This window comes from Geosmithia morbida, assembly GCF_012550715.1.
Source record: "Geosmithia morbida isolate 1262 chromosome Unknown scaffold_5, whole genome shotgun sequence".
In the NCBI taxonomy this organism is placed as follows: Eukaryota; Fungi; Ascomycota; class Sordariomycetes; order Hypocreales; family Bionectriaceae; genus Geosmithia; species Geosmithia morbida.
In genome coordinates, this window is record NW_023336192.1 from 676,041 (window position 1) to 700,661 (window position 24,621).

The window sequence follows — 24,621 nt, forward strand, 5'->3', positions numbered from 1 at the left end:
GGGGGGGGGGGGGGGGGGGGGGGGGGGGGGGGGGGGGGGGGGGCACCTTTGGAGCAAGACTGAAATGTTATTTTATTTCTATTCCTCGAGCTCTCTCTAGAGGAGCTTATTACTCTTCTCTCTCTCTCTCTCTCTCTCTCTGTATCTCTTTCTCCGTCTCTCTTGTCATGACTTTGTCTCGTCATCCTTCTTCCTTTCGTTCCTTCAAGTACTGCTAGACGCATCGAATCAACAGCAACAGCATCGCCAGATTCAGTAGTACTACTGCATGCTAAGAACGAAACCTCGACAACAATAAAATGGCAGCGACGGTCGAGATGCCCACTACACTATATGAATGGAAGAGAGTCTTGACTCAGGTCAAGGGGATGTTTATTGATAGGAGATATCAATCCTGCGTAGCTCAATGTCACAAGTTGCTTAACGGGGTCAAGCAATCTGTAAGCTCTCACACCCTGCAGCTTCACTCTCCTTTCAAAGAGGGAAAAGAGAGAAAGAAAAGCAGCTAATTCTGACGAATGCAAGAAAATCCCCGTCGAGCCAGCTCACATCATATATCTACACTTCTACGCCGCCAGCTCCCTGGAGATGCAAGTCCGCAGCCTCCACCACGCCTCGGACCATCGCGTCAAGCTACTCGCCCGGGCACGCGACCACTACAGACGAGCATCCATCCTCTCCGACGTAGAGGGCCAGAATGTGTCAACTCTCGCGGCATCCTCTCCTCCCTCCCCATATGTCTCGTCGTCCGTCGACAGCGCTGCTACCGCACCATTCCCACGCTGCCTGAGCCCCTCTACGACGACAACATCCCACTCCCCCTCCCTCTCGATGGGCGGCAGCAGCGTATCGAGCAATCGCTCCAGCGTAGACACCTGCATCACCACGCCGTCTCCCTCGCCGGAGAAGCAGCACGCCGTGCCTGCCTCCCTTCCTCCTGCTGCGCCGGTGCAGCAGGCACAGAAAGACCAGTGTCCCACGGTCCGTCCCGACTCGCCAACGCTGGGATGCCTCCTCCCCGCTACGCCGCCATACGCCCATCCCGTCTCTGTCGACCTGGCGTCCGGCCTTGACGGAGACGGGGAGAGGAATAATATCTGCTTCTACCACGATGACGATGACGATGACGATGAAGAGGAGTCGGAACAGGATCATGCCAAGGTGGACCCCTTTCGTCGTTCTAGGTCCCTACACCGTTTCGCAATGGCTCTCGAGTCTCTCCATCGCCAGATCAACATGGTTCACATCCCTGCCGTTGACACTGTGACCGAGACGGAGGCATCGCCGAGCGCCACCGCTGACCTCGAGAGTCGCATCAGACGTCTCAGGGCTACGGGATGGGTCAGGAAGCGCTTCGATCCTTCGAGGTACGAGGCTCTCACGGAGGAGGCTATGGCAGATCTCATGAACTGATCTATATATATCCCCCCCCCCNTGCTGTTGTTCATGGCCACCTGCAGCATCGAATCAAATATGCGCATGACGTGCTGTCCATCTATTCCTTCTCGTCTTCCTTTCCCTCTCTCCCTCCCTCTCTTCTTTCGGTCACGCACGCACGAGGAAAATGGTCACATGTGAGAGAGATATACTTTTTTTTCCCCGCCATGTTTTATATAACTTGCTGCCCTGGCCTGAGGGGGAATGTATAGGCGGGAAGAGACAGCTGGCGGGCTGTTCATGTGTTTATCTGGTTCTTGGTTCTGGTGTTTGGAGCCTTTTTTTTTCTTTTTCTTTTTCTTTGATAACTTGGAGCGAGTTCTCTCATGACTTTTCTTCTTCTTCTTCTTTTATATTTAATTATTTTACGAAAAGAAATTCCTCTTGTTTACTGGACTGGATCCAGTTAGACGAAGAAATGTTTTATATGATTCTTTCTCTCCCTCATCGGTTTCCCTTTCCTCCAGTCCTTCTCCCGAGCAAAGGTAAAGAAAATCAAGCTGTGTGCACTAAATAGTATCTTGTCACTCAAGTTATCACTACTCTGATTTATTTATTGTTACATCACCTAGCCTTGTATGCAAGCGCGTCTATTTGTGATAGCACTCTCAAAAAAAGTGAAACATGGGGGAAACAGGTACGTCATACTGCTCTACGTCGTAATTAAAGCATGCGTCTCCCGAAACGGTAAACGTCTTACGGGAGAGGAAGAAGGAGGGATGATAAGAAAAGGGCTAAAACGCTTGCCACGATAACTTCTTAGTCTCATTCTCAACTACAAAGCTGTCGTTATTTCCCAAATATGGACATTGCGACAGGCAAGGTCCACCTTCTCCTAGGGGTGGAGGCGCCATAGCCTGAGAAAAAGAAAAGGAACAAGATCAAGTCAAAGGAGAAAACAGAGATATAATCGGAAAGAAGAAGAAGAAGCAGCGGAAAAAAAAATCCCTTCCCCGCGCTCTTTTATCTCAAAAGTGACATCTACTGCTGCTGCTCCGTCTGCTCCGCCTCCTCCTTGGCTTTTTGGTCCCTCACCGCACCGAGAACGATCTCACGGAAGACGGCACCATCCTTGGCCTTGTTGAAAGGGCTGCTGGGCTTCTTGTCGCCTCCCAGAGAAGCGTCATCTTCGGTATCGCCCAGCTCGTCACCATCCGAGTCGTCGTCGGCCTTGAGGGCGGCGAGGCGCTTCTTGAGACTGATAGCCAGGATGGCGTGCTTGAGCCTGGCCCTCGCCTCGCGGGCGGTGCGGATCTCGGGCAGTAGGTCATGGTCGGTGGCGTTCTTGCCGCTCAGCCAGATGTGGTTCAATGCCTCCTGTTGACGAGAGTCAGCCAGCCATTCAAATATGCACGAATGGCATGTTCTGCGAGCGAACTCGGATCTTACCTTGCTCGTGGACCTCTTCTCAGGCTCGGGAACAATCAGTTTGTTGACGAAATCCTTTGCGTCCTCGCTGACGTCCTTCCAGTACCTGTCGTGGAAGACGACGGAGCCAGAAGTGCACTCCTCTAGCAGGTCTCTCAGGTTCTCGCTGCGAAAGGGAGAGTAGCCGCAGAGAAGGGTGTAGGTGATGACACCCAGGGACCACATGTCCACAGGTTTGCCGTGGCCCTTGCGGTCCATGACCTCTGGTGCGGCGTATCCAAAGGATCCGGCCATGGTGTGCAGAGCCTCCTCCTTGCCGTCGAGCGTCTTGGCAATACCAAAGTCGGCCAGGACCAGGTCAGAGTCGACTTCCTTGGTCAGGTACAGGAGGTTCTCAGGCTTGAGGTCTAGCATCTCGGCGTTCTCCGGGTCAGCATAACCAGTCTCGTATCTCGAGGACGCGAGAGCAAGACTGTGGGGACATACCACGGTGGACAACCCCGTTCTCGTGCAGGTAGTCGACGGCCGTGAGGACCTGCTTGATGGTCTGGGACGCGTCCTTTTCGGTGAACTTGCCCTGCTCACAGATGCGATCAAACAGCTCTCCGCCCGTAGCCAGCTGGGTGACAATGTAGAACTTGTCCTGTACAAAAGTAGAGCCATCAGCAAGCAGACCCCTTCAAGCTGTTTCCTGGAAGTTCTCGGTCGGTACGTACTCTCGACTCGAACCAGTCGACGAATCGGACAATGTGCGGGTGCTTCAGTCTCTGGAGCATGTTCAGCTCGTCGTAGACCATCCCCTCATTGCCCTTGACGTTCTTCTTCAGGATGATCTTGATGGCGACCCTTCCGGTAGGGCCCTCGGCCTCGCGAACGACACCATATGTACCGGCGCCGAGAGTGCGGCCGAACCTGTACTTGGACCTGTGTTGCGAGTAATCAGCTTCGAGGTCTCGTCTTGGGCGGCGCGTGTGACGATCGCGAGGAACGGCGGGGGAAGGTGCGCGGGGTCTATCTCTCGTACTTCTTGTCGTAGCTCTCAGGCTGGCCACCCAGGCGGTTGAGCATGCCGGCGACTAGAGGGAGAAGATGTCAGCATGAGACCAAGAACAAGAGGTGTAGTCCGTCCTCAAGGCGTCGTCGCAGGAAAGGAGGGAAAGACGCCCGGGCGGCGTAGGGCTGGGAAAGCAATCACGCGCGATGGCGGGGTGACGTACAACTCATCGTAGCTGAGGGGAGGACTGCAGATGTGTCCTAGCTTGGTGCAGCGCCGAAATATATAGAATGAATTGAAGGAAATGTGAGAATATTCCCAAGACGACTTCTTCGAGAGTCAAAGAAGCCTCCCGAACAGTATAGCAAAGCGGTGACTTTTTTTTTCTTCTTGCGAAAAGGGCGGCGTGGAGATGTGGGGTGTTTTATTCGAGAGAGGAGGGGGAGGGAGAAGCAGGGGATCCTTTGGCACGATGTGCGTATGTTAACACGAGTACAAGGCCGTGCTGGCAAAGTGCTAGAGCCTAGTGCCAGTAGCGTATGGGTAGTATGGGGTTATGGGGTTGTGAGGAAGGAGAAATATCGATTAGACGGTACCATCGAGGTCTTTAGATGGGAGCGCGGCATATATACCACATGCGGCCGAGCCAAGGCCTCTGAATAATTGCACTTTATCCGGGAGCACTACTGCCCGTACAAATACATTACTGACGGTATAATACGGGGCGACCGACGAGTAACTACATCGCTCTGCACCAAGTAGACAAAGACTGGTAGGTAGCCTCTGGCCCCCCCGGTGTAATATCACGAATCTGCCCAAGTGCCTCACCCAGAGCATGTGGCTGTGCTGAAATTACCTGTAGGCTGACGGCTGACTTGTGCCGCAGCGCGGTCGGTTGATGGAGACCTCCAGGACTGGAGTACCTCGCAGTATTAGGCTACCCAGCGTACCAGCAGCCCTCTACGACCACCAACAAAGACTCGGGCGTAGCCTGCCTGGGCCCGTAGACGTCGCCCTGAATCTATTGGGATACTACATGTATGTAGCGACCGACGGGGCTGCCTACGACGGCCTGGCAAGGCTGAGTGTGGCTGTGTGCTGTGTTACGGAGCACATGTACGTCGTAATGATAGGGCGACGAACGCGCAATTGGACTCTTGGCTCTTTGACTTATACCAGCACCACCAGCGCCCATCACATCATGATTTCATCTGAATATTCCTTTCAAGATGCGTGGTCGGAATTGCTTATTCGTGCATCGCCGTCTTCGCTGTGGCCGCAACATTAGCATTCAAGAAGAAAAGAGAGGAGAGCTACGCTATAAGTCACATGTGCCTCAGCATGGCCATCTTGACGCTTCACGCAAAACCTCTTCTGTCTCCGGTTAGTAGCATATGCGAATCAAAAGTGGCAGCCTAGCGAGTTTGTTTAGGATACTGTCGTGGTACAAAAGGGCTTCATATATGCCGCTTTCTCAATCATTCGGAACCAATACCACTGGAATTTGGTGTGACGTGTCAGGCGCCCCAGGCGGCAGATCCCCAGACTGCTGTGGCCATTGTCTACGAGTACTACTAACATGTTGGTATGGAGTGCATCAGGCGATGTTACCCTTATGAAGCACACTTATCTGTCATATGCTGTGTTGTGATTCCAATACCAAGAAATAAATAGAGCTATATGTGATAGAACGAGGCTGCTAAACATCAACAAGAGGAGGATATACCTATCCTAGAAAAAGCGTATTAGCTTAGGTAAGCCCGACTCGACAATAAAACCGTCGAGTCCGGCACTACGATACTAAAATAGGACAAGAACCTTGACGCCTGTACAGTCAAACTCGGCACGGTCCTTGTCGGAACACAGCAGACAAGGACAGCTCTACTTTTATGCCAGCAAAGAGGCAGAAAAGTATGGCGGTTGGTATACGGAATATTAAATGTAGATACTCCTCTTTTAACCTATACCCTTTTTTTTTTACTAGTATATGACCCTATAGTCTATTATTTGATGTTGAAGTTAAAGCACTAATGCTTGACGATTCTGGTGGCTACTAAGATAAGTGGAGTGGACCGGAGACTTTTGAACTGTAGCATTAATAAAGCCTGAGACTAGTTACTATTATTACTGCTCGTACTCTACAGATCATTACTAGCAATAATACTACGTGCACGCTACGTCTATGCCTTAAGAACCCCCGCCTGATAGCGATAACGCCAAGCGTCCATCTGATCCAGCTTCACCTCACCTCTCGCTCGTCTCCCCTCCCACAACCCTGCATTTTCTATTTTATTTTTCCTGGTGTAACTCTTTTCATTCTCGGTGGCCCTCTGCATAGATCCCGGAGTCTTTTTTTTGGCTGGCTGCCAACCTCTTTGTAGCAATATGGCGGTGGGAATGTGCACTAAGCGTTTGTCCAAGGAGCTGGCAAAGGTGAGTTGAAAGGAAGGGAAGTCCATCGATCGACGGGCCCCTCTGTCCGCCCGCCCCCGACGCCTCTCTCTGATGGCCCGACGCGCAGCGTTGCATGTGAGGTTTCTCGGGAAGGATCAATATTCGAATTCTGACTTCTTCGAATGCAGATCAGAGGCGACGGACTGCCTCCTGGTATTGAGCTCGTCTCGTCGGGTGGTGATGATGGTGACATCAGCGACTGGCTCCTCGACATCCGTGTCCTTGACCAGAATCCTCTCTACAAGGACCAGATATACAGACTGCGCTTTCATTTTCCCAAGGCATACCCAATAGGTGGGCCCCCTCCTGTGCAGCTCATTTCCTTAACCGCTCATCTCCTGCGCGCCCTTCCTCTTCTCTCGGGTCGCTTCTTTGTCTGACCCCTCCCAGAACCACCCGAGGTTACGTTTGAGAGCCGGCCCGATCGACCGATCCCTATCCATCCACACATATACTCCAACGGCATAATCTGCCTCGATCTTCTGGGGAACCAGGGCTGGAGTCCCGTCCAGAGCGCCCAGAGCGTGTGCATGAGCATCCAGAGCATGTTGACCAGCAACACCAAGAACGAGCGTCCGCCGGGCGACGAGGAGTTTGTTCGAGGAAACAGGCAGAGACCCCGCGACATACAGTTTAGATACGACGACAACACGGTATAGCCTGAAACGAAAGAATTTCGGTCATCTCACCCGACGAGAGCGGAAAGCTCGGTTCAAGGCTCCGCGGAAGAAGAAGCCGGTCACCACCATACCGTAAAAGAAAGGGAGACATTACATGTTCGGGATCGAGCACATGCCGCAGAGGGAAGACACCGCATACCTCGGCATATCAGGCCCTGCATCACAATTCCGATGCAGCCAGTCGAGCTTTTCTTCTAGGTTGGCAGGTGTTGGGAAACAAGAGACAAAAAAAAGTGCATGGTATACCGGGTATATAGGCCAAGGGACTCAGAGAGTGGCCTCATCAGAGCTGAGGCGGGGTCGAGTCTCGCCGAAACATCTACTGAACTGGAGTAAGGGCCTTCCATATTGCAACACGCACAACTACTTGTACAAATTATTCATGGCCGGGACCGGCCAGAGTCGCATGATCCTGGGGACTTGATACCTATGTTACTTAGCAGTACATAGAACGATATCTGTTGGCGTGAGAGGACATGGCTGCTTCTTTCCATTTTGCAGCCAAACATGCATCATTTTCCATACGATCCTGCTTCCGTATAGTCATGCTCTCTACATATATCGAAACTAACTGCATCCGCCATAGTGACAGTATCTTGGAATACTACGAGTAGTCATGCTATATAGCAGCATAAGGTCTCGTCCCTGATGACGTCGCAGGTTAGCAACGTGGGGCAGACAGGTCCCGGTGGCTACTCATTGTCAGCAATGTTTCCTTTTAGCGCCCCGCGTGCCTAGAACTGCTTACCCGTCCCTCCCMACCCCCCCCCCCCYCCCHMAAAAAAAARRCTCCCGTTCAGGTAGCTGCACTCACCGCCCGCCGAGCAACGATCTACCATCTCCAGCTCAGCTTCCCTCTCGCTCACCACAACGCCCAAGCCTGCGTCTTATCTCGTCCTTGCGGTGAGCCACAATGGCTCCTCGCCCCGAATTCAGCATCGACCAAGTGCGCAACAAGGCACGCAGGGACATTCTCTACCTGCTCGAGGGTGTAAGTAAGGCTCCCCTCTCTCCCGCCCCTCCCTAGAGCTGAGCGGGCAAGCTGACTGGTTCTCTGCCTCTTCACACGCTTCTAGGTCCGGGGTAAGAAGAATGTGGTCCTCGACCGCAGTTTAGTTGGCCCCATCGGAACTGTCGTCAAGGTTTCGACGCTTCAGGAGTACGGTGTCGACAAGTTCTTTATCCTCGAGAACAATAATGTCGACGCCAGCCAGCGCAACGTCATCTTCATCGCCCGTGGCGAGTGCGCCAAGCACGCGGATAACATAGCTGGTTAGTGAATAGCGGTGGACGTCCATTGAGGAACAAGCCGCCCTCGTGCGCTGACGTTGTTTACTCTCTCCAGCGCAGATCAAACGAGTCCAACGAGAGAGCCAGACTGGCCACGACTTCCACATCTTCTGGGTGCCCCGCCGCACTAATGTATCTGACCAGCTGCTCGAGGAGGCTGGTGTCCTCGGCGATGTGAGCGTGTCAGAGCTCCCGTTGCTATTCTTCCCGTTGGAGAATGACGTCCTGTCGCTCGAGCTGGGCGATGCATTCCGAGATTTGTACCTGTCTAAGGATGTTACGCCAAACTTCCTCATGGCCAAGGCGCTCATGGAGATACAGCAGAATCACGGTCTCTTCCCTCGAATGATCGGCAAGGGCGATAATGCGAAGCGAGTTGCAGACCTCCTAGCTCGCATGAGGCAAGAGGTCTTGGCTGGAGAGGACGCGGCGCAGACGGGGGGTGTTGGGCTGGCACCGAGCACCACGAACGAGAGCGTCATCATCATCGATCGTGAGGTCGACTTTGTCACGCCACTGCTCACGCAACTCACGTACGAAGGGCTGATTGACGAGGTGTTCGAGATCCAGAACAACCAGGCCAAAGTCGACACCACCATTGTCGGCGTGCCGACCCAGTCGTCGTCGGCTACGGCGCAGAGCAGGAAACGCACCATCCAGCTCGACTCGAGCGACAAGCTGTACCATCAGCTCCGCGACGCCAACTTCGCCATTGTCGGATCGCTGCTCAACAAGGTTGCCAGGAGGCTCCAGCAGATGCACTCGGACTATGAGACCAAAACCAAGACCAAGACGATTGCCGAGCTCAAGGAGTTTGTGGGACAGCTCCCCGGCTACCAGCAGGAACAGCAGAGTGTACGGATACACACAGGTCTGGCCGAGGAGATCATCAGGCATACGCGGACGGACCAATTCAAGGGCCTACTAGAGGTGCAGCAGAACTTGGCGGCCGGTGCCGACCCGTCATCCCAATCCGACCGGCTCGAGGAGCTCGTCGCTCGCGAGACGCCTATACGAGAGACTTTGCGTCTTCTCTGCATCTACTCGTGCATATCGGGGGGCATCAAACCCAAAGAATTCGACCACTTTCGCCGTCTCATCCTCCAGGGCTACGGCCACCAGCACCTCCTGACCCTGCACAACCTGGAGAAGCTCCAGCTGTTCCTCTCCAAATCATCCCCGCTGGCCGGTATGATACCCATGGCGGGGAGTTCCGGGTCGACCGGGTCCAAGACCAATTACACATATCTCCGGAAACAGCTCCGGCTTATTGTCGACGAAGTTCAAGAAGATGACCCCAATGACGTGGCCTACGTATATAGCGGATACGCGCCCTTGTCGATACGACTCGTCCAGTGCGTACTGCAGAAGCAGTATCTCTGGAACATGGTCAGGGGAGGCGGTACGAGCAGTGCGGCCAGTGCCGTCAATTCTTCTAGCACGACGACCCAGGGATGGCATGGGTTCGACGATGCCCTGAAGCACGTTCGTGGCCAGACTTTCTACGAGCACCAGAAGGGCGAGGATAAGGCTGTCAAGGCCAAGGCCCTCCTATCCGGGAGTGGGAATAAGCAAACTGTCTTTGTTGTATTTGTGGGTGGTATCACGTTTACCGAGATTGCGGCATTGAGGTTCATGGCAAAGCAGCAGGAGGGTAAGTTTAAGGATTTTTCCATCTTCCTCCCTCCAGTCTCTCTAAAACTTGCTTTGCTGACTCCTGTCTTATTCTATCGTTCAGATCGGAGAAGAATTATAATCTGCACAACTTCCATTATTAGCGGCAACAGAATGATGGATGCTGCCATCGAAAAGGGGTCCTTTGCTAAGGATAAGCCCGAGGAGTCAGGCTGAGCCGTCAGCATTGGCGAGTGTCTGCAGGGGGAGGATATCCAGCGGAGGAGAATCGTGTTCTAGACAAATGTATATGCTTTTTTTTCTTCTCTCTCATCGCGGGCGGAAGGAGTAGAGACTCGGAGAGACGGGGCATCTAGTCAGTCAATGGGTATGGATGAGGTGGTGTTAATACGACGACGTATGAAGGAGGTTGACGCCGGCGGGAGGCGGGACCCACACCCACACACACTACCAGAGATGGCCAGTCGTGTAACACGTGATCAATCAGCCGACGATGACTTCCTTTCCCTCTTTGAGGGGTGTCTAGACCAAGTGGCGCACATTGCCGGCCGATGACCATCACCAACCATATATTTGGCAAGGGCCATCCTTTTTTTTTCTCAATGTTCACCGTCAAATGCCACGTTGCACAGCATCACCGTCCCACCCTGCGATGAACTGAACTATACGTGCCTCTTTTGCTTTTTTTTTTACCCTCTACATCGAGACCCAGCCACCGTCATCTCTCTATGACCACATCTGGTCCCACATCCGGTCAGTCATGTTCTGCAACTGCTGATTTGCGCCATATGGGAATCCAAGGCTGGACTGGGACTAACATGGCATCGCAGGTGTATACATCCGATTCTGATACGCCGGAGGATGCATTGGCCTCATTTGACCAGTGTGCCACCGCCGTAAACGACGACTTGCTAGCCTACACCCAGTAGCATCATCATACTGGTACGCCGTATACACACACGCACACACACACACACATGTATATGTATATATGTATATATATATATATATGCATATAAATACATTACATGTTCATACCATCGTTGAACCTGCGACGGAAACCTTCAAATCGCACAGAAGATAGCGACGAATGATGACTTCACAACCGGCATACCGTTCGGATGCCGCCTCCTCGACCCCAGGTGAGATGGAGGACCATAAGCCTCTAGAATTTACGTACTTACCGACACCCCTGTCCTCCTTAGTTATCAAGGACGAGACGGCCTCCCCCGAGCCAGGGCACGCATCAAAAAAGACGTCGCCGTCGCCAGAAATGTCTGAGATAAGTTCGAAGGGTATAGTGGTCTGGACCGAAGGCATGCATATGGGCAACGGCGACGACAACGACGATGAAGATGGGGAAGAAGACGAGGGCGAGGATGCCGGCTCCTCGGATATGGACATCAGCGTGTAAGTAAATGACCTTTTTTTTTTATCCAGTCACGCCCCTTTTGTATATATATATATATATATATATATATATATCTGTATATACATGTCATAGGACTTACACTAACTCTCCTTCTCTTTTCCTTGCCAGCGGTGAGGAAGACACCCTGGATCACGACGCCCCCAACGGGCACACAACCAACGACGGAGCGGGAAACTCCCTCACCTCCTCTGTCCTGTCCGAAGTATCAGAACTCCCGTCGTTATCGTCGACGAATACCAGCAAAGCGACGACGCCCGTCGAGGCGGATGTGTCGAGGGGGCGAGTGGGCGGCGAAGGACCGCAAAACGCATACCACCAGCCTTCATACCGCCGCAACGTCGAGAGGCTAGCTCTCCATATCCAACCAAAGTCGTCAATCCCCAGAGATATTCCGAGCCAGCAGTATGCCAGCGAGTGCATCTTGGCTGCCGAAATGTCAAGGCTCAACCCTTATGCCCTGCATCCCGAAGAGTACCATCTCTTCCGGCATCACATCTCCCACGCTCAAGTAACTACCTATCTCAACATCCGGAATAGCATACTGCGACTGTGGATACGGCAACCTTGGGAATACGTCACGCGCGCGTCAGCCATAGGATGTGCCAACACTCGTTGGTTCGACGCCGCCAGCGTCTGCTACGACTGGCTCGTCCGCCGAGGATACATCAATTTTGGCTGCGTCAACATACCGCATTCAGCCGACGGCGCTTCGAACACGGAAGGGTCGCCGCGTAAGAAGCAGAAGACCATTGCCGTCATTGGCGCCGGGATATCGGGGCTGGGATGCGCCAGGCAGCTGGAAGGGCTGTGCAGGCAACACGCAGACCGGTTTCGCGAGAAAGGTGACGAACCGCCCAGAGTGGTGGTCATCGAGGGACGGAGCCGTGTCGGCGGCAGGGTGTACTCGCGGGAGTTCAAGACCAGACCGGCGGAGGCGGACCCGTCGTTCCAGGGGAAGCGGCATACTGCCGAGATGGGCGGCATGATCATAACGGGCTTCGATCGTGGCAATCCCATCAACATCCTCGTCAGAGGGCAGTTGGCCCTGCCGTACCACGCCCTTTCGCCGGACACGACGATATACGATACCAATGGCAGGCCCGTGGATTCGGAAAGAGACCAGCTCATTGAGAAGCTGTATAATGATTGCCTCGACCGGGTGAGCGAGTTCAAATACATGCCCCCGCAGTCCAAGCTCATCGAGGGGAACCACGAGCTCATGGACGAAGGCCGAGACAGCCCCGGAGATGGAAGCAAGACCATCATGCAGGCCGAGGAGGCTATGGCAGCACTACCTCACGCTCCTCCCGTATCGAAGCAGAGTGTCCCAGAGCAGGTCAGCATGGTGCCCGTCTCGTCTGATAAGCTGACTGGCCGCGTGCATACCCAGCCCGGTGTCCCCGCGACGCACAAAGCGTCCGACAAGGCACGGCTGATGGGGTGGACGGTCAAGCCCGGATCGGCGGCGGGTTCGGATACCATCGACCTCCGCCCGGCCACGACGGCAGACGGAGCCACACTCGGTTCTGTCCTCGACTATGCCATCTCCCAGTATAAGCAGATGGTCGACCTGAACGCCCAGGATCACCGGCTGATCAACTGGCACATTGCCAACCTAGAGTATAGCAACGCCACCAACTTACACAAACTAAGCCTTCCGCTGTGGGACATCGACGCGGGCAACGAGTGGGAAGGGCAGCACACCATGGTCGTTGGCGGCTACCAGAGCGTGGCCCGCGGCCTTCTCCACTGCCCCGACTCGCTCAGCCTCAGGGCCCAGGCGCCGGTCAAGGCGATCCGTTACAACGCCGTAGACTACGAAGGAACGGCCACGATCGAGTGCGAGGACGGCACCGTGGTCCAGGCAGACAGCGTCGTGTGTACCATCCCGCTGGGCGTCCTGAAGCAGAACACGGTCATATTCGACCCGCCGCTGCCGCCGTGGAAGGCCGGCGCCGTTGACCGCCTCGGCTTCGGCATCCTCAACAAGGTAGTCCTCGTGTACGACAAGGTCTTCTGGGATTCGCAGAGGCACATCTTCGGAATTCTGAGAGACGCCCCCAACCGCCACAGCACGTCGCAGGGTGACTACTCGGGCAGTCGCGGGCGATTCTTCCAGTGGTTCAACGTGTCCAACACGAGTGGTCTCCCCTGCCTTATCGCCCTGATGGCGGGCGATGCCGGCTTCGACACGGAGCACTCGAGCAACGACAGCCTAGTCGCCGAGGCCACGGAACTCCTGCGCAGCGTCTTCGGCCGCGACGTGCCGTATCCGGTCGAGACCATCGTCACGCGGTGGGGGTCGGACCGATTCGCCAGGGGAAGCTACTCGTCGGCGGCCCCGGGCATGCAGCCGGACGACTACGATGTCATGGCGCGGCCCGTGGGAAACCTCTACTTCGCGGGCGAGCACACGATCGGGTCGCACCCGGCCACGGTGCACGGCGCATACCTGTCCGGACTGCGGGCCGCGTCGGAGGTGCTCGAGGCGATGCTGGGCCCGATCGAAGTGCCGACGCCGCTGGTCTTGCCCAAGGACTCGCTCCTCCTCCACAAGCGCAAGAAGGCGGCCCTGGACCCGCGGCAGGCGCGCCTCGACGCGTACGAGTTCGAGGTATGGGACCACGTGCGCTCTAGGATCGGCGACCGGCCCCTCCCGCCCAACAGACCGGCCACCATCGCCTACCAGATCTACAGCAGGGAGCACTCGGATGAGGTCCGCAGGACGTGCGAGGCGACCCGCAAGGCCAACAAGACCAACAAGACCCTCTCCAACGACGTGCGCATCCTCATGTCCAAGATGTGGAAAGAGGCTTCGGCCGAGGACCGCAGGCCCTACGAGGACAGGGCCGCGTCCAACAAGAGCGACTACGCGCACGCCATGGACAGGTACAAGCGCCGGCTGGAGGAGTGGGACGGACAAGCGGCCGTCCTGCGCGAGGCGTACGAGAGGGAGCATCCTAGCGTCCCCGGGCCGTACGAGGTTGCTGCTGCCAGGCAGGAAGGTGGGCAACAGATGCAGTCACCATCGCAGCCGCAGCAAAAATATCGCCGGACGAGACCTGTAAGCTATGCTGAGCATTGAAGCTGGGAGGAGGGGGGGGGGGGTTCGGTTTCTTCCTTTTTTTTGGTTATTGGTATCATAGATGGCGCGCGCGCGCAAGTTCGATTGGATCTGTTGCGTGTACGAATACTAGTAGTAGTAATATGGGCATATACTGTCGTAGAGTTTTTTTTTAGATGTTTCCTTTTCTTGGTATTGATCGGAGGGGGGGGAAGGACGTTGATTATGAGCATTCCATTCCTTCACATTCACAAAATTCATCAAACAACGTTGATGGACTCCACAAAGCACTGCATTGTTCACCAGTAATAAAGGAAATAGTATATTGGTGTCTCTGGTACAATTGTTGACGAAGATCGCGGAAAAGAAAAGTTCGCCAATAAGGTGGTTGTTGTGTGTGAGTTTGATACAAAGGAAAAAGGAAGAGAGTAAAGAAAAAAATGTAGATTTTTGTTTGATCTTCTTCTTCCTTTCGCTGCTGGCTGGCAAGAAACTCTCCAATGTTGATCCGCCCGAGGGCATATGATTGATTACTTTACATGTCGGCGGAGGCGGTGGCACCGGTGATAATCTCAACCAGCTCGCCGGTAATGACGGCCTGGCGAGTACGGTTGTACTGGATCTGGAGCTTGGTGATCATCTCACCAGCGTTCTTGGTGGCATTCTGTTCAAAAAAAAAAAAAAAGGGGGGGGGTCTGTGTGTCAGTCATCTGGAAGGGAGGGAGACGGCGGAAAGGAGGGGAGAGGGAGAGAAAACATACGTCCATGGCGTTGCGACGAGAAGACATCTCGCAAGCGTGGCCCTCGGCAAGAGCCCAGTAGAGGGTGTTGGCGAGAGAGTACTCGCGGAGGTTGGCAATGGCTTCCTCCTCGACCTCGAAGGCGGAGATGTTGGCTGGGTGGGATGTTAGTAGGTAGGTCCGGAGAAAGAGAGATGATGGGGAATTCATGGGAGAAGAGGAGGGTGAGGGGGGTGGATTGAGAGAGAGGTGTGTGTGTGCGTGTGTTTTGCAGTAGTTCAGCGGCGCTGGTGGTGGTTGACATACGGGACTGGGTGATGGCCTCCTCGGAAAATGCCTCAAGGAAATCGGCCTCGTAGCTCTGAGCGTTGACGAAGCTGTTGTAGAGGATCTTGACGCTCGAGTACTCGGTGGGAAGGGCCAAGATCTGGTCGGAGATGGTCTGGGCGTCGGCGAAGGTAGGGACGTTGCGACCGACGCCGGAGAAGGAGAGCTGGATCTCTTTGGCGTTGGAGCGGGAGAGCTGGGCGCGGCACTTCTCGCCGATGATGACGAGGTCCGAGGGGCCCTCCTCGGCGAAGAGCTTGCGGACGCGACGGCTCAGACCGGAGTGGATACCACCGCAAAGACCACGGTCGGAGGAGCAGACGATGATGAGGGACTTGTTGGCCTCCTCACCCTCGGCGGCGGCGGCCGTCTTGGTCTCGGCGGCGTCAAAGACGACATTGGCCGACTCGCCGTACTTGCGCGAGTCCTCCATGGAACGCTGAGCGCGGGTCAGCTTGGTCGAGGCGACGACCTTCATCGTGTTGGTGATCTTCTTCATGTTGTTCATCGACTTGAGGCGACCCTCGATCTCACGGAGCGTCGCATAGCCGGCGACACTGTTGGGAGCGGCAGCAGCACTGTTTTTTTAATGAAAAAAAAAAAGGTTATTAGCTCTCATGTTCCATCGTCCTTTTTTTTTCCCTCTTAAATCCCGCTTCCCAAATTCTCCGTCATTCCGGATCATCGTCTTCGTCGTCGTCGTCTTGTCGGTCGGTCGTTTTCTGTCACTCTTCCCTCCCCCTAGTTCTTCGGACCAAAGCTTCGGCAATCGGAATCCTCTCAGACAGAAGGACTTACCGGATGGGAGCTGCAGCCGCAACGCGGAGAGCCGGACGGGCCGTACGGGACAGCATGTTGGATGATGGGAGGAGGTATTACGACGAGAGGGAATACGAAAATGATCGAGCCTCTGCCAACGGTGGCTCAATTGATTCTTGTCGGGGACAGGGAATCAATTGGATCAGGTGGTGGGGAGAGGGATAAGGGTGCGTTTCTGGTGACGGGCCTTTTGCTTTGGGGTGGATGGATGGCTGTCCTTCCCGTCTTTGCTCGCTATTTTCCCGGTAAATTCGCGGCTGGGATGGGAAGGTCACGTGAATATCTTCCCGACTTGTTCCCTAAACAGAGAAAAAAAAGAGGGAAGTGGTGCCTGAGGACTCAGAGTGGAAGTCCAAGAGAGTCTCCACCTTGGCGTCCGTCCATCCGCCGTAGCAACTGCCAACAAGCCACCCCAGAAGCTCCCTAAGGCGCTAAAACTGGGGAGCTACCCCAGTAAGTACTAGGTTCTGCTATCATGGCTGGCGCTAGGGCCCTCTGGCTCTCTCTCTCTCTCTCACTGATATTACTACTCTGTACAGTCTAATCGGTACAGATTACAGATTACGGAGCACATGTACGTATATACGAGAACTCTCACGGACCTGTACAGATGTAACCTGTACTCCCGCAGAGTCTACAGCTTAAGGCAGAGTCTAGGAGGCAGAGTCTAGACTCTGACATCACGTGCAAGTCCAAGAAATACGTGTACCGTACGAGTACCTACCTGCTCGCGCAATTGACTGCAACGCAGCAGCGCCTTGCCACCTTTTGCTTCATTGTCCATGGGCTTCAGGTTGGTACTGGATTTGAAAATCAGAGTCACCCCCGCTGACTGCCCGTTTCACTGTTCCTGTTCCTTGGATTTTTCTCCCCCGAACATTGGTCGATACCCTCTTGTTTGTCGAACCATGTGGTGCGTTGCACATCCACAATCATCACCTTGTATCGGCCCCGAGAGATGGATGGCACAAGGAGACGTAATATGTGGCATCTGTCCTTCTCCTTGTATCGCCGTTAAGGTCTGAAAAGAAAAAAAAGAAAGGAAGAAGGAGGAGGAGGAGAAGGAGAAGAAACAATGTGATAATGCAGCATGATTAGTTTTATCTTCTCTCTCGGAAGCGACACAGAATCGGTCCAAGGTTGGCTACTCATGCTCGTAGGCACACGTTGTTGGAAAGGTCATGTGACCTGGACGGGTGGGCCTCTCGTTTGTTACCGATGGGAAGTTCGCGCCAAGAGAGAAGAAGCCTCACCCGCCACGCTCTCCTCTGGCGCATTCCACCCTGTGGTCTTCCTTCTTCTCTCTCTCCTTGTCCTGCGTCCTCTCCTTCACTACCAATTCCCTAGCCCTCGTATCGTCAATTTCGAACCACACGAACCTACTGGTCTTTCACGGGGTGGCTCGCCCACCTCTGCTTCACTCTTCACCTTTTTCCTCTAACCTCCAAGTCTCTTTCCCTCTCTCTTCAACGCCGTCGCTGCAGATTATCCCACGTCATCTGCTATCCACGCCAGCAGCACAACCTCGACTAGCCAAACAACATGGCGTCTGACAGTTCCGACGACGATATGCCCCTTTCGCGGTCCAACGGCCACGGTGCGTGCCTCATCACTTTTTTCGGGTTTTCCTTGGTCGCTGCCCTGCGTTTACTTGGTTTCTGCCCTTCCGACTCGAAGACGGCGCTCCTCGAGAACGCCTAGGAGCGCAACCCGTTTTCACTTCTCTTCTTCTTCCTGTCCCCGGCCCACTCCCTCCTTGTCATCATTTCTCGTCATGAACTGCACCCGTTTCTCCGTCCTCGATTCCTCCCTGTGTCCTGCCTATGTTCTGACCTTTCTCTCGCAGCCCGCGCCAGCGACAGCATGGATGTCGACTCCCCTGCCACCAACGGCAACAAGAGGAAGTCCCGCAGTTCCATTTCGAAGCCGACCTACAAAGAAGAGTCTGACAGCGAGGACGCTTCCCAGCCTCTGGTACGTTAGCCCCCTCCATCCTTGTGGCCGGGCCTGTCCGGCCGTGGCGTGCTGGCTGACGCGAAACAATGACGACAGGCCAAGCGCCCCCGTCCCAGTACCAAGGCCGCGGATTCCGACACGGATGACGAGCCGATAAACAAGTCCCGAGGCCGAAAGCCCCCTGCAACGTACGCCGACTCCTCCGACGATGACGCGCCGCTAGGCGCCAAACGCACCAAGAAGCCCACCCCTGCCAAGAACGGTGTCAAGGCCAAAAAGGCCGTCAAGGATGAGTCTGATGACGACAGGCCCATGGCCAAGGCGGCCGCCAAGCGTCAGTCTACGGGCTCTACGGCCGCCAAGAGGAAGTCGAACGGAGTTAAGAAGGAGGAGTCCGACTCGGATGCGCCCATCTCGAGGAAGACCAAGGCTGCGCCCGCAAGGAAGGGCAAGGCGGCTGCTGCCCCTAGCAAGGAGAGCAAGAGAGCCAAGTCGAAGCCCACGAGCGACGAGGATGAGGACGAGTATGCCTGGTGGAACGCCCCCAAGCCGGAAGACGACACCATAAAGTGGCAGACGCTGGAGCACAACGGCGTCCTCTTCGCGCCTCCGTACGAGCCCCTCCCTAAGCACGTCAGGATGCTGTACGACGGTAAGCCCATCCAGCTCAGCGTCGAGGCAGAGGAGGCAGCCACTTTCTGGTGTGCCATGATGACGCAAGGTTCGTCTCATCATCTGGAGAACCCCAAATTCCGTGAAAACTTCTTCAAGGACTTTTCCGAGTTCGTCAAAAAGTACGGTGCCACCGACCTGCAAGGGAACAAGGTCCAGATCAAAAGTCTTGAAAAGTGCGACTTCACCAAGATGGCCGAGTACTGGATAGCCAGGACAGAAGCTGCCAAGACCAAGAACCTCTCCAAGGAGGAGAAGGATGCTGCCAAGAAGAAGAAGGAGGAGATGGAGGCGCCCTTTACACATTGCATGTGGGACGGCCGGAAGCAAAAGGTGGGCAACTTCAGGGTCGAACCGCCCAGTCTGTTCCGTGGACGTGGCGAGCACCCCAAGACTGGGAAGATCAAGACGCGAGTACAGCCGGAGCAGATCACTATCAACATTGGCAAGGATGCCAAGGTCCCCGAGCCTCCCAAGGGCCACAAGTGGAAGGCTGTCCAGCACGATCAAAAGGCAACCTGGCTGGCCATGTGGCAGGAGAACATCAACGGAGCCTACAAGTACGTCATGCTTGCCGCCTCCAGCGATATCAAGGGCCAGAGCGACTACAAGAAGTTTGAGAAGGCCCGGGAGTTGAAGAATCATATCGAGAGGATCCGCAAGGACTACACCAAGGAACTCAAGAGCGAGGTCATGGCGGACCGTCAGAGAGCCACGGCCATGTACCTCATCGACAAGCTCGCCCTACGAGCAGGCAATGAGAAGGACACGGAGAACGAGGCGGAGACTGTCGGCTGCTGCTCCCTCAAGTACGAGCACATCTCCCTCGAGCCCCCCAACAAGGTCACGTTCGACTTCCTGGGCAAGGACAGTATCCGTTACAACGAGACTGCCCAGGTCGAGCCACAAGTCTTCAAGAACCTCAAGCTCTTCAAGAAGGCACCCAAAACCGACGGCGATGACGTGTTTGACCGTCTAACTGTGAGCAGTCCTTCCTTCCCTGCGCAAATGCTTCTTCTTACCTATAGACCCGCACATGATGCTAACGTGTCTGCCCCTTCCCCCTCTGCCAGACCTCGCAACTCAACAAGCATCTCAACAGCTACATGCAAGGCCTGACTGCCAAGGTGTTCCGTACCTACAACGCCTCTTGGACGATGGGACAGCTTCTCAACGAGCTTGAGAACGACCCTCGTTCGCGTGGGACCATTGCCGAGAAAGTCAAGCTGTATAACGACTGCAACCGCAAGGTGGCCATTCTATGTAATCACAAGCGTACTGTGGGGGCCGGACACGAGCAACAGATGCAGAAACTCGGTGATAGGGTAAGTGGCGGACGCGGGTCCCGTGGTGTCGATGTACCGTCTGTTTCTGACGCATCCTAGATCAAAGGGCTTCGGTACCAGAAGTGGCGGACCAAGAAGATGATCTTGGATCTCGATCCTACGCAGAAGAAGAAGAAGGGCGCCGCTTGGTTCGAACTCGACGACGACCTCGACCAAGCTTGGATCCAGGAGCACCAGCAGTTCCTCGTTGAGGAGCTGCGCACCAAGATCACCAAGAAGTTCGAGAAGGACAATGAGAAGCGTAAGGCCGATAAGGAGAAGCCTCTGCCCGAGAAGGAGCTCAAGGAGCGCCTCCAAGCAGTCAAGGAGCTCGAGGCCAAGTTCAAGAAGGAGAACAAGACGAACAAGGTTGAAGCGGAGGGCAAGGGTGTCACAGTGGACAAGTTGATGAAGTCTATTGAGAAGCTTGATGACCGTGTCAAGGTCCTCGAGACACAAGCCGAGGACCGTGACGGTAACAAGGAGGTCGCCCTGACCACCTCGAAGCTGGTGAGTTTTTTTTTTTCTCTCACATTCTTTTCTTTGCACTTGTCTCCAAACAAGCCTTTCCCTACCGAGAGAGACGGAAGTAGACGAGTACTGATACAGCGGACAGAACTACATCGATCCTCGCTTGACTGTCGTGTTCTCCAAGAAGTTCGATGTGCCCATCGAAAAGTTTTTCTCCAAGACAGTCCGCGACAAGTTCCGCTGGGCCATCAAGTCTGTCGAAGACACTGAGGACTGGACTTTTTAGACGGTTGTCTTCTTATTCGGACGCCACATACTCAAAGACCTCCGCGGGCCTTTGCGAATTTCTCTATTCTTTTTCCTTCAGTTTCTATTAGGGTCTTCTTTTCCTCCTCATAAAGTAAGATGTTCTACTATATTTCACTATGATCCTTTCTGGTTTTTGTTTTCTCTGTCATCCTCTGCTCCTGTTTTCTATCTCCTGTTTCGCGCCTCTGCCATAGGTACCGTTTAGCATGACAGAAGATGAACGAGGGCAAGGGATTGGACAGAAGGCGTTCTCATTGCAAGTCATTCAAGTTTCCTCATTGGCAATGCAAAGTTGGGGTGTGTATGTGTATGGTATACGACCGGGAAAGGGGGGCAGCAGAGGAAATGGGGAGGCAGACAAGCTTAGGGGGGAACGGGCAGATGGGTGGTTAAGCGAGTTTCTCTTCTCCAGATGTTTATACCTTATATCTTCTTTCCAACTGTTCTCATCTGGTTTACATTCCAAGGGCAAAAAAAAAAAAAAAGACGGGGACAGACGGGTAGCCGTACGAGATACGCATGGGATTGGTGTTTGCTGGAATAGGGTCTGGCAATGGCTAAGGGTTTCTAGAAGAAGAAAAGGGAGGAGCGCATATTATACGCGGTAGATTCACAGGAATCAAGAGTTTTTCTTCCGATACTTTCAACGAGAGCAGAGACCCAAAGGTTTCCACCCACGCGAGACATGTTGAAAGGGAAAATACTGGAGAGATGCAGGTCTGAACAGCAATGTATACAGGTAAAATTCAAACGCCATGTTTTTCAAGTTGCCTCATCTCACCACCCAGTGAGTAGTAACCCATCTATATGTTCTATATCGACTCGGCGATATCGTCCCTGTGAATGCTCCGTAACCAGTTGAAAATGCACACCAATAAAAGAGGTAAGAGAGAAAAAAAATACAGTGGAAGGAAAGCAAATATCCGTATCCCGCGCGTACATGTATATATATATATATATATATACAACCAAGAGAAGAGCAGAAAAGAAAATCATTACCATGAGAGCTCGGACAGGAAGACCAAAGCCGAAGGGGGGGGACTCTGTATAGAGAGTATGCCGTATGTATGTGTGTGTATGTTCGTGCATGAGAAGAGGGGAAATATGAAGAGCGCGTAAGAGAAAAGGGAGGCGACGGTTGAGACCACGGGGACGGGCCTCGCGCCTATACCAAGAGGACCACGGCAGCGAGGACGAGCGGGAGGAGGTGAGCGGGTCGGGGGGTGAGAGAAGCGGCGGAATCGCGGATGAGCTTGCCCTCGGAGGTCATCCTCCAGCCGTCGGGGATGGAGCCGACGGTGGGGGCGGTGGTGTCGTCCCAGGGCCAGCCGGTCTGGGTGGCGGTGGTGCCGATGCCTCCGCCGACGGGGACGGAGACGGCGGAGGTGACGAGGGCAGTGGCGGTGGCGGTGGCGGTGACGTCGTCCTGGCCGACGTTGCCGTTGACCTCGCCGCCGACGGCCTCGATGGACTGCCAGGAGCCGGAGGTGTCGGTGTACCTGTACTCCGAACCAGTAGAGTAGTCGGTGACGGCGACGGAGCGGACGACCATGGAGAAGGGGCCGTCGGAGTAGACGGTGGGACCCCGCGCCCACTTGACGGTGCCGGAGGGGTTGTAGTCCGGGTCGCCGCCGGCCCAGGCGCCCATCTTGACCTGCATCGGGGTCTGGGGGTACTGGCCGTCCTCGGCGTCGGCGGCCTCGAGGGTGCGGAGGACGGTGCCGTCGGCCATCCAGACGATGCGGTCCTCGGTCCAGTCGACGGTGTAGGTGATGAAGCCGGTCTGCGTGCCGGGCACCTGGTGGAACTGGCCGCGGTTCCACGTCGTCGTCTGGCCCTTGCCGAAGTAGTTGGACTGCACCTCGTCCGGGTCGGACCCGAGCCACTCCATGTCGATCTCGTCCAGCGTGTCGGACTCGAGCACCAGCGACGAGACGATGCCGGCCCCCGGCGCCGCCTTCATCGTCACCTCGACGCGGCCGAACATGATGGTGAAGATGGAGTTGAGCTGAGGGGCGTCGCCGCCCTTGGACACGGTGAAGGTCACGCCGTCGGAGCCGTAGTCTGGAGAGCCGGAGCCGGTGAAGGAGTCGACTGCGCCTTGGGTGAAGTCGACGTCGATGGCCATGCCTAGCGCTGCGTCGGCGGGGCATTCAGCTATATAAAGCACAGCTGTCAGTCTCTCTTTTTTTCTTCTTCCATCGAATATCATGTCGTTCACATGTGCGTGCGTGTGCGTGACCCGAACAAAGGATGGGGAATGCTTGTCTGCTCACTGGATTCAAGAGGATTGCAACCGATCACGGGACTGGACATGACGAGAAGCGCCGTCACGGTCGACGCCAGTAGACGTTGACGCCACATTGCGGATGATGTATATGTCTTTGGTGTGTTTGTGCGTGTGAGTGTGTGTATTGGATGAGTGGATTGGACAGAAACGACGAGAGAGAAAGAGGTATGAAGGGGGAGGCGGAAGAGAGAGGAAGAGTAGGAATGGTTGTTGAGATGTTGGTTCGGGGAAGAAAGTCCATTGATGCGTCATTCTATATGCATCATGAGGTGGCTGGACCATGGGGCGGGACCTTGCTTCATCACCAACCACCTCTTTTTTTCATCATGGCCAATTTCCAACACGAAATCGTACACTTATGGCAAGGGGGGCAGGGGGGGGGTGTTCAGCTTGACTGTCCCTTTCACCAATTGGTTGGGCGAGGGATGGAATTCAGGCTTTGGCATATCCCTCGGCCTTCGATGTTCCCCTCTTTGTAGAATGAAAAGAAGATGACTGATTGTTTTACTTGGGCAAAAAAAAAAAGTTGATATCATCTTTTCTTTTGGGTATCGATGCTGGAAGTTGCTGATGGAGTGAGCGGTGGTGTAATACCTCAGCTACAGGTATCAACAAGTAACATCGACCTACATACCTGCAGCTCTTAGCTGCCTTCCTACCTGTAGTGGCTTCCGTAGTAGCGGGCAGCTAACACTATGGGAGAAGAGCATCATTACATATTACCTGTAACATGTACGAGCTGAATGTGGCTCAGCTCGAAATTCCACGTGGCTGAAAATTTATGCAAAAAAAAAAAAGGAAAAAAATGATGTGGCTGGGTATGGAGAGAAGTTGTGGATGTCGTCACGTGAAGAAAAAAAGACAAGATGACTTAGTTACCCTGTAGTGTCATGATCGACGATGACCGATATGCGTGCAGAGATACGCCCAACTTGTTCGTGTATGTAGCCCGCACGACGATGGAGTTGCGTGATGCATACAAACATGTTGCCTAGTTGGGCTCTCTATGGAGAGTTCTGCTTAATCGCTCATTGTTGACTAGAGATGGAAGAAAGAAAAAAAATTAAAAAAAACATTGTATAAAAACTAGATAAAAAAAAAAAAGATAGATCAATATTGGGTGAGTTAACAAAATAGAACGTGTAAGAAATACCCTGCACCGGACCTGCGGTCAAAACCCCAACCCCCCCCCCCCCCAAAAAAAAAAAACATCCCAACAGAACAAAATAAAACGCCAAAACCATGTGAAGGAAAAAGGGATGCGACGTTTACATCGAACATGGGGTTGGGGTTGGGTTGTTGGAAAAAGAAGGAGAAAAAAAAGAGGGAATTATACCCGCTACGATTGAGACATTGCG

The 24,621-nt window shown here is 54.2% G+C and overlaps 8 protein-coding genes across 8 annotated transcripts; 5 read left to right on the forward strand and 3 right to left on the reverse strand.

Moving 5' to 3' along the window:
* Window positions 1-588: 588 nt before the first annotated feature.
* On the forward strand, window positions 589-1,413 carry GMORB2_6213 (uncharacterized protein; the record flags this gene model as incomplete). Its single annotated transcript, XM_035468183.1, has 1 exon — window positions 589-1,413. The coding sequence occupies one exon, from the start codon at window positions 589-591 to the stop codon at window positions 1,411-1,413; it is 825 nt and encodes a 274-aa protein (XP_035322164.1).
* Window positions 1,414-2,589: 1,176 nt separating this feature from the next.
* Window positions 2,590-3,873, reverse strand: GMORB2_6214 (uncharacterized protein; the record flags this gene model as incomplete). The annotated part of the gene is made up of 3 exons (XM_035468184.1): window positions 2,590-2,754; window positions 3,522-3,729; window positions 3,830-3,873. Coding segments are annotated over 3 exons (417 nt in total), but the record flags the coding sequence as incomplete, so codon positions are not given.
* A 2,431-nt stretch (window positions 3,874-6,304) lies between these two features.
* On the forward strand, window positions 6,305-6,912 carry GMORB2_6215 (ubiquitin-conjugating enzyme E2 W; the record flags this gene model as incomplete). The annotated part of the gene is made up of 3 exons (XM_035468185.1): window positions 6,305-6,328; window positions 6,382-6,547; window positions 6,644-6,912. 3 exons carry the CDS (start codon window positions 6,305-6,307, stop codon window positions 6,910-6,912), a joined length of 459 nt encoding a protein of 152 aa, XP_035322166.1.
* Window positions 6,913-7,846: 934 nt separating this feature from the next.
* GMORB2_6216 (vacuolar protein sorting-associated protein 33A) lies at window positions 7,847-10,074 on the forward strand (the record flags this gene model as incomplete). Its single annotated transcript, XM_035468186.1, has 4 exons — window positions 7,847-7,924; window positions 8,010-8,205; window positions 8,279-9,877; window positions 9,962-10,074. 4 exons carry the CDS (start codon window positions 7,847-7,849, stop codon window positions 10,072-10,074), a joined length of 1,986 nt encoding a protein of 661 aa, XP_035322167.1.
* A 1,057-nt stretch (window positions 10,075-11,131) lies between these two features.
* Window positions 11,132-14,375, forward strand: GMORB2_6217 ([histone H3]-N6,N6-dimethyl-L-lysine4 FAD-dependent demethylase; the record flags this gene model as incomplete). Its single annotated transcript, XM_035468187.1, has 2 exons — window positions 11,132-11,268; window positions 11,399-14,375. The coding sequence occupies 2 exons, from the start codon at window positions 11,132-11,134 to the stop codon at window positions 14,373-14,375; spliced, it is 3,114 nt and encodes a 1,037-aa protein (XP_035322168.1).
* A 514-nt stretch (window positions 14,376-14,889) lies between these two features.
* Window positions 14,890-16,275, reverse strand: GMORB2_6218 (F-type H+-transporting ATPase subunit gamma; the record flags this gene model as incomplete). Its single annotated transcript, XM_035468188.1, has 4 exons — window positions 14,890-15,018; window positions 15,116-15,249; window positions 15,401-15,999; window positions 16,220-16,275. The coding sequence occupies 4 exons, from the start codon at window positions 16,273-16,275 to the stop codon at window positions 14,890-14,892; spliced, it is 918 nt and encodes a 305-aa protein (XP_035322169.1).
* A 1,507-nt stretch (window positions 16,276-17,782) lies between these two features.
* GMORB2_6219 (DNA topoisomerase I) lies at window positions 17,783-20,950 on the forward strand (the record flags this gene model as incomplete). The annotated part of the gene is made up of 6 exons (XM_035468189.1): window positions 17,783-17,837; window positions 18,087-18,214; window positions 18,293-19,849; window positions 19,942-20,193; window positions 20,254-20,703; window positions 20,810-20,950. 6 exons carry the CDS (start codon window positions 17,783-17,785, stop codon window positions 20,948-20,950), a joined length of 2,583 nt encoding a protein of 860 aa, XP_035322170.1.
* A 1,188-nt stretch (window positions 20,951-22,138) lies between these two features.
* GMORB2_6220 (Glycosyl hydrolases family 16) lies at window positions 22,139-23,337 on the reverse strand (the record flags this gene model as incomplete). Its single annotated transcript, XM_035468190.1, has 2 exons — window positions 22,139-23,130; window positions 23,250-23,337. The coding sequence occupies 2 exons, from the start codon at window positions 23,335-23,337 to the stop codon at window positions 22,139-22,141; spliced, it is 1,080 nt and encodes a 359-aa protein (XP_035322171.1).
* Between the last annotated feature and the right edge of the window lie 1,284 nt (window positions 23,338-24,621).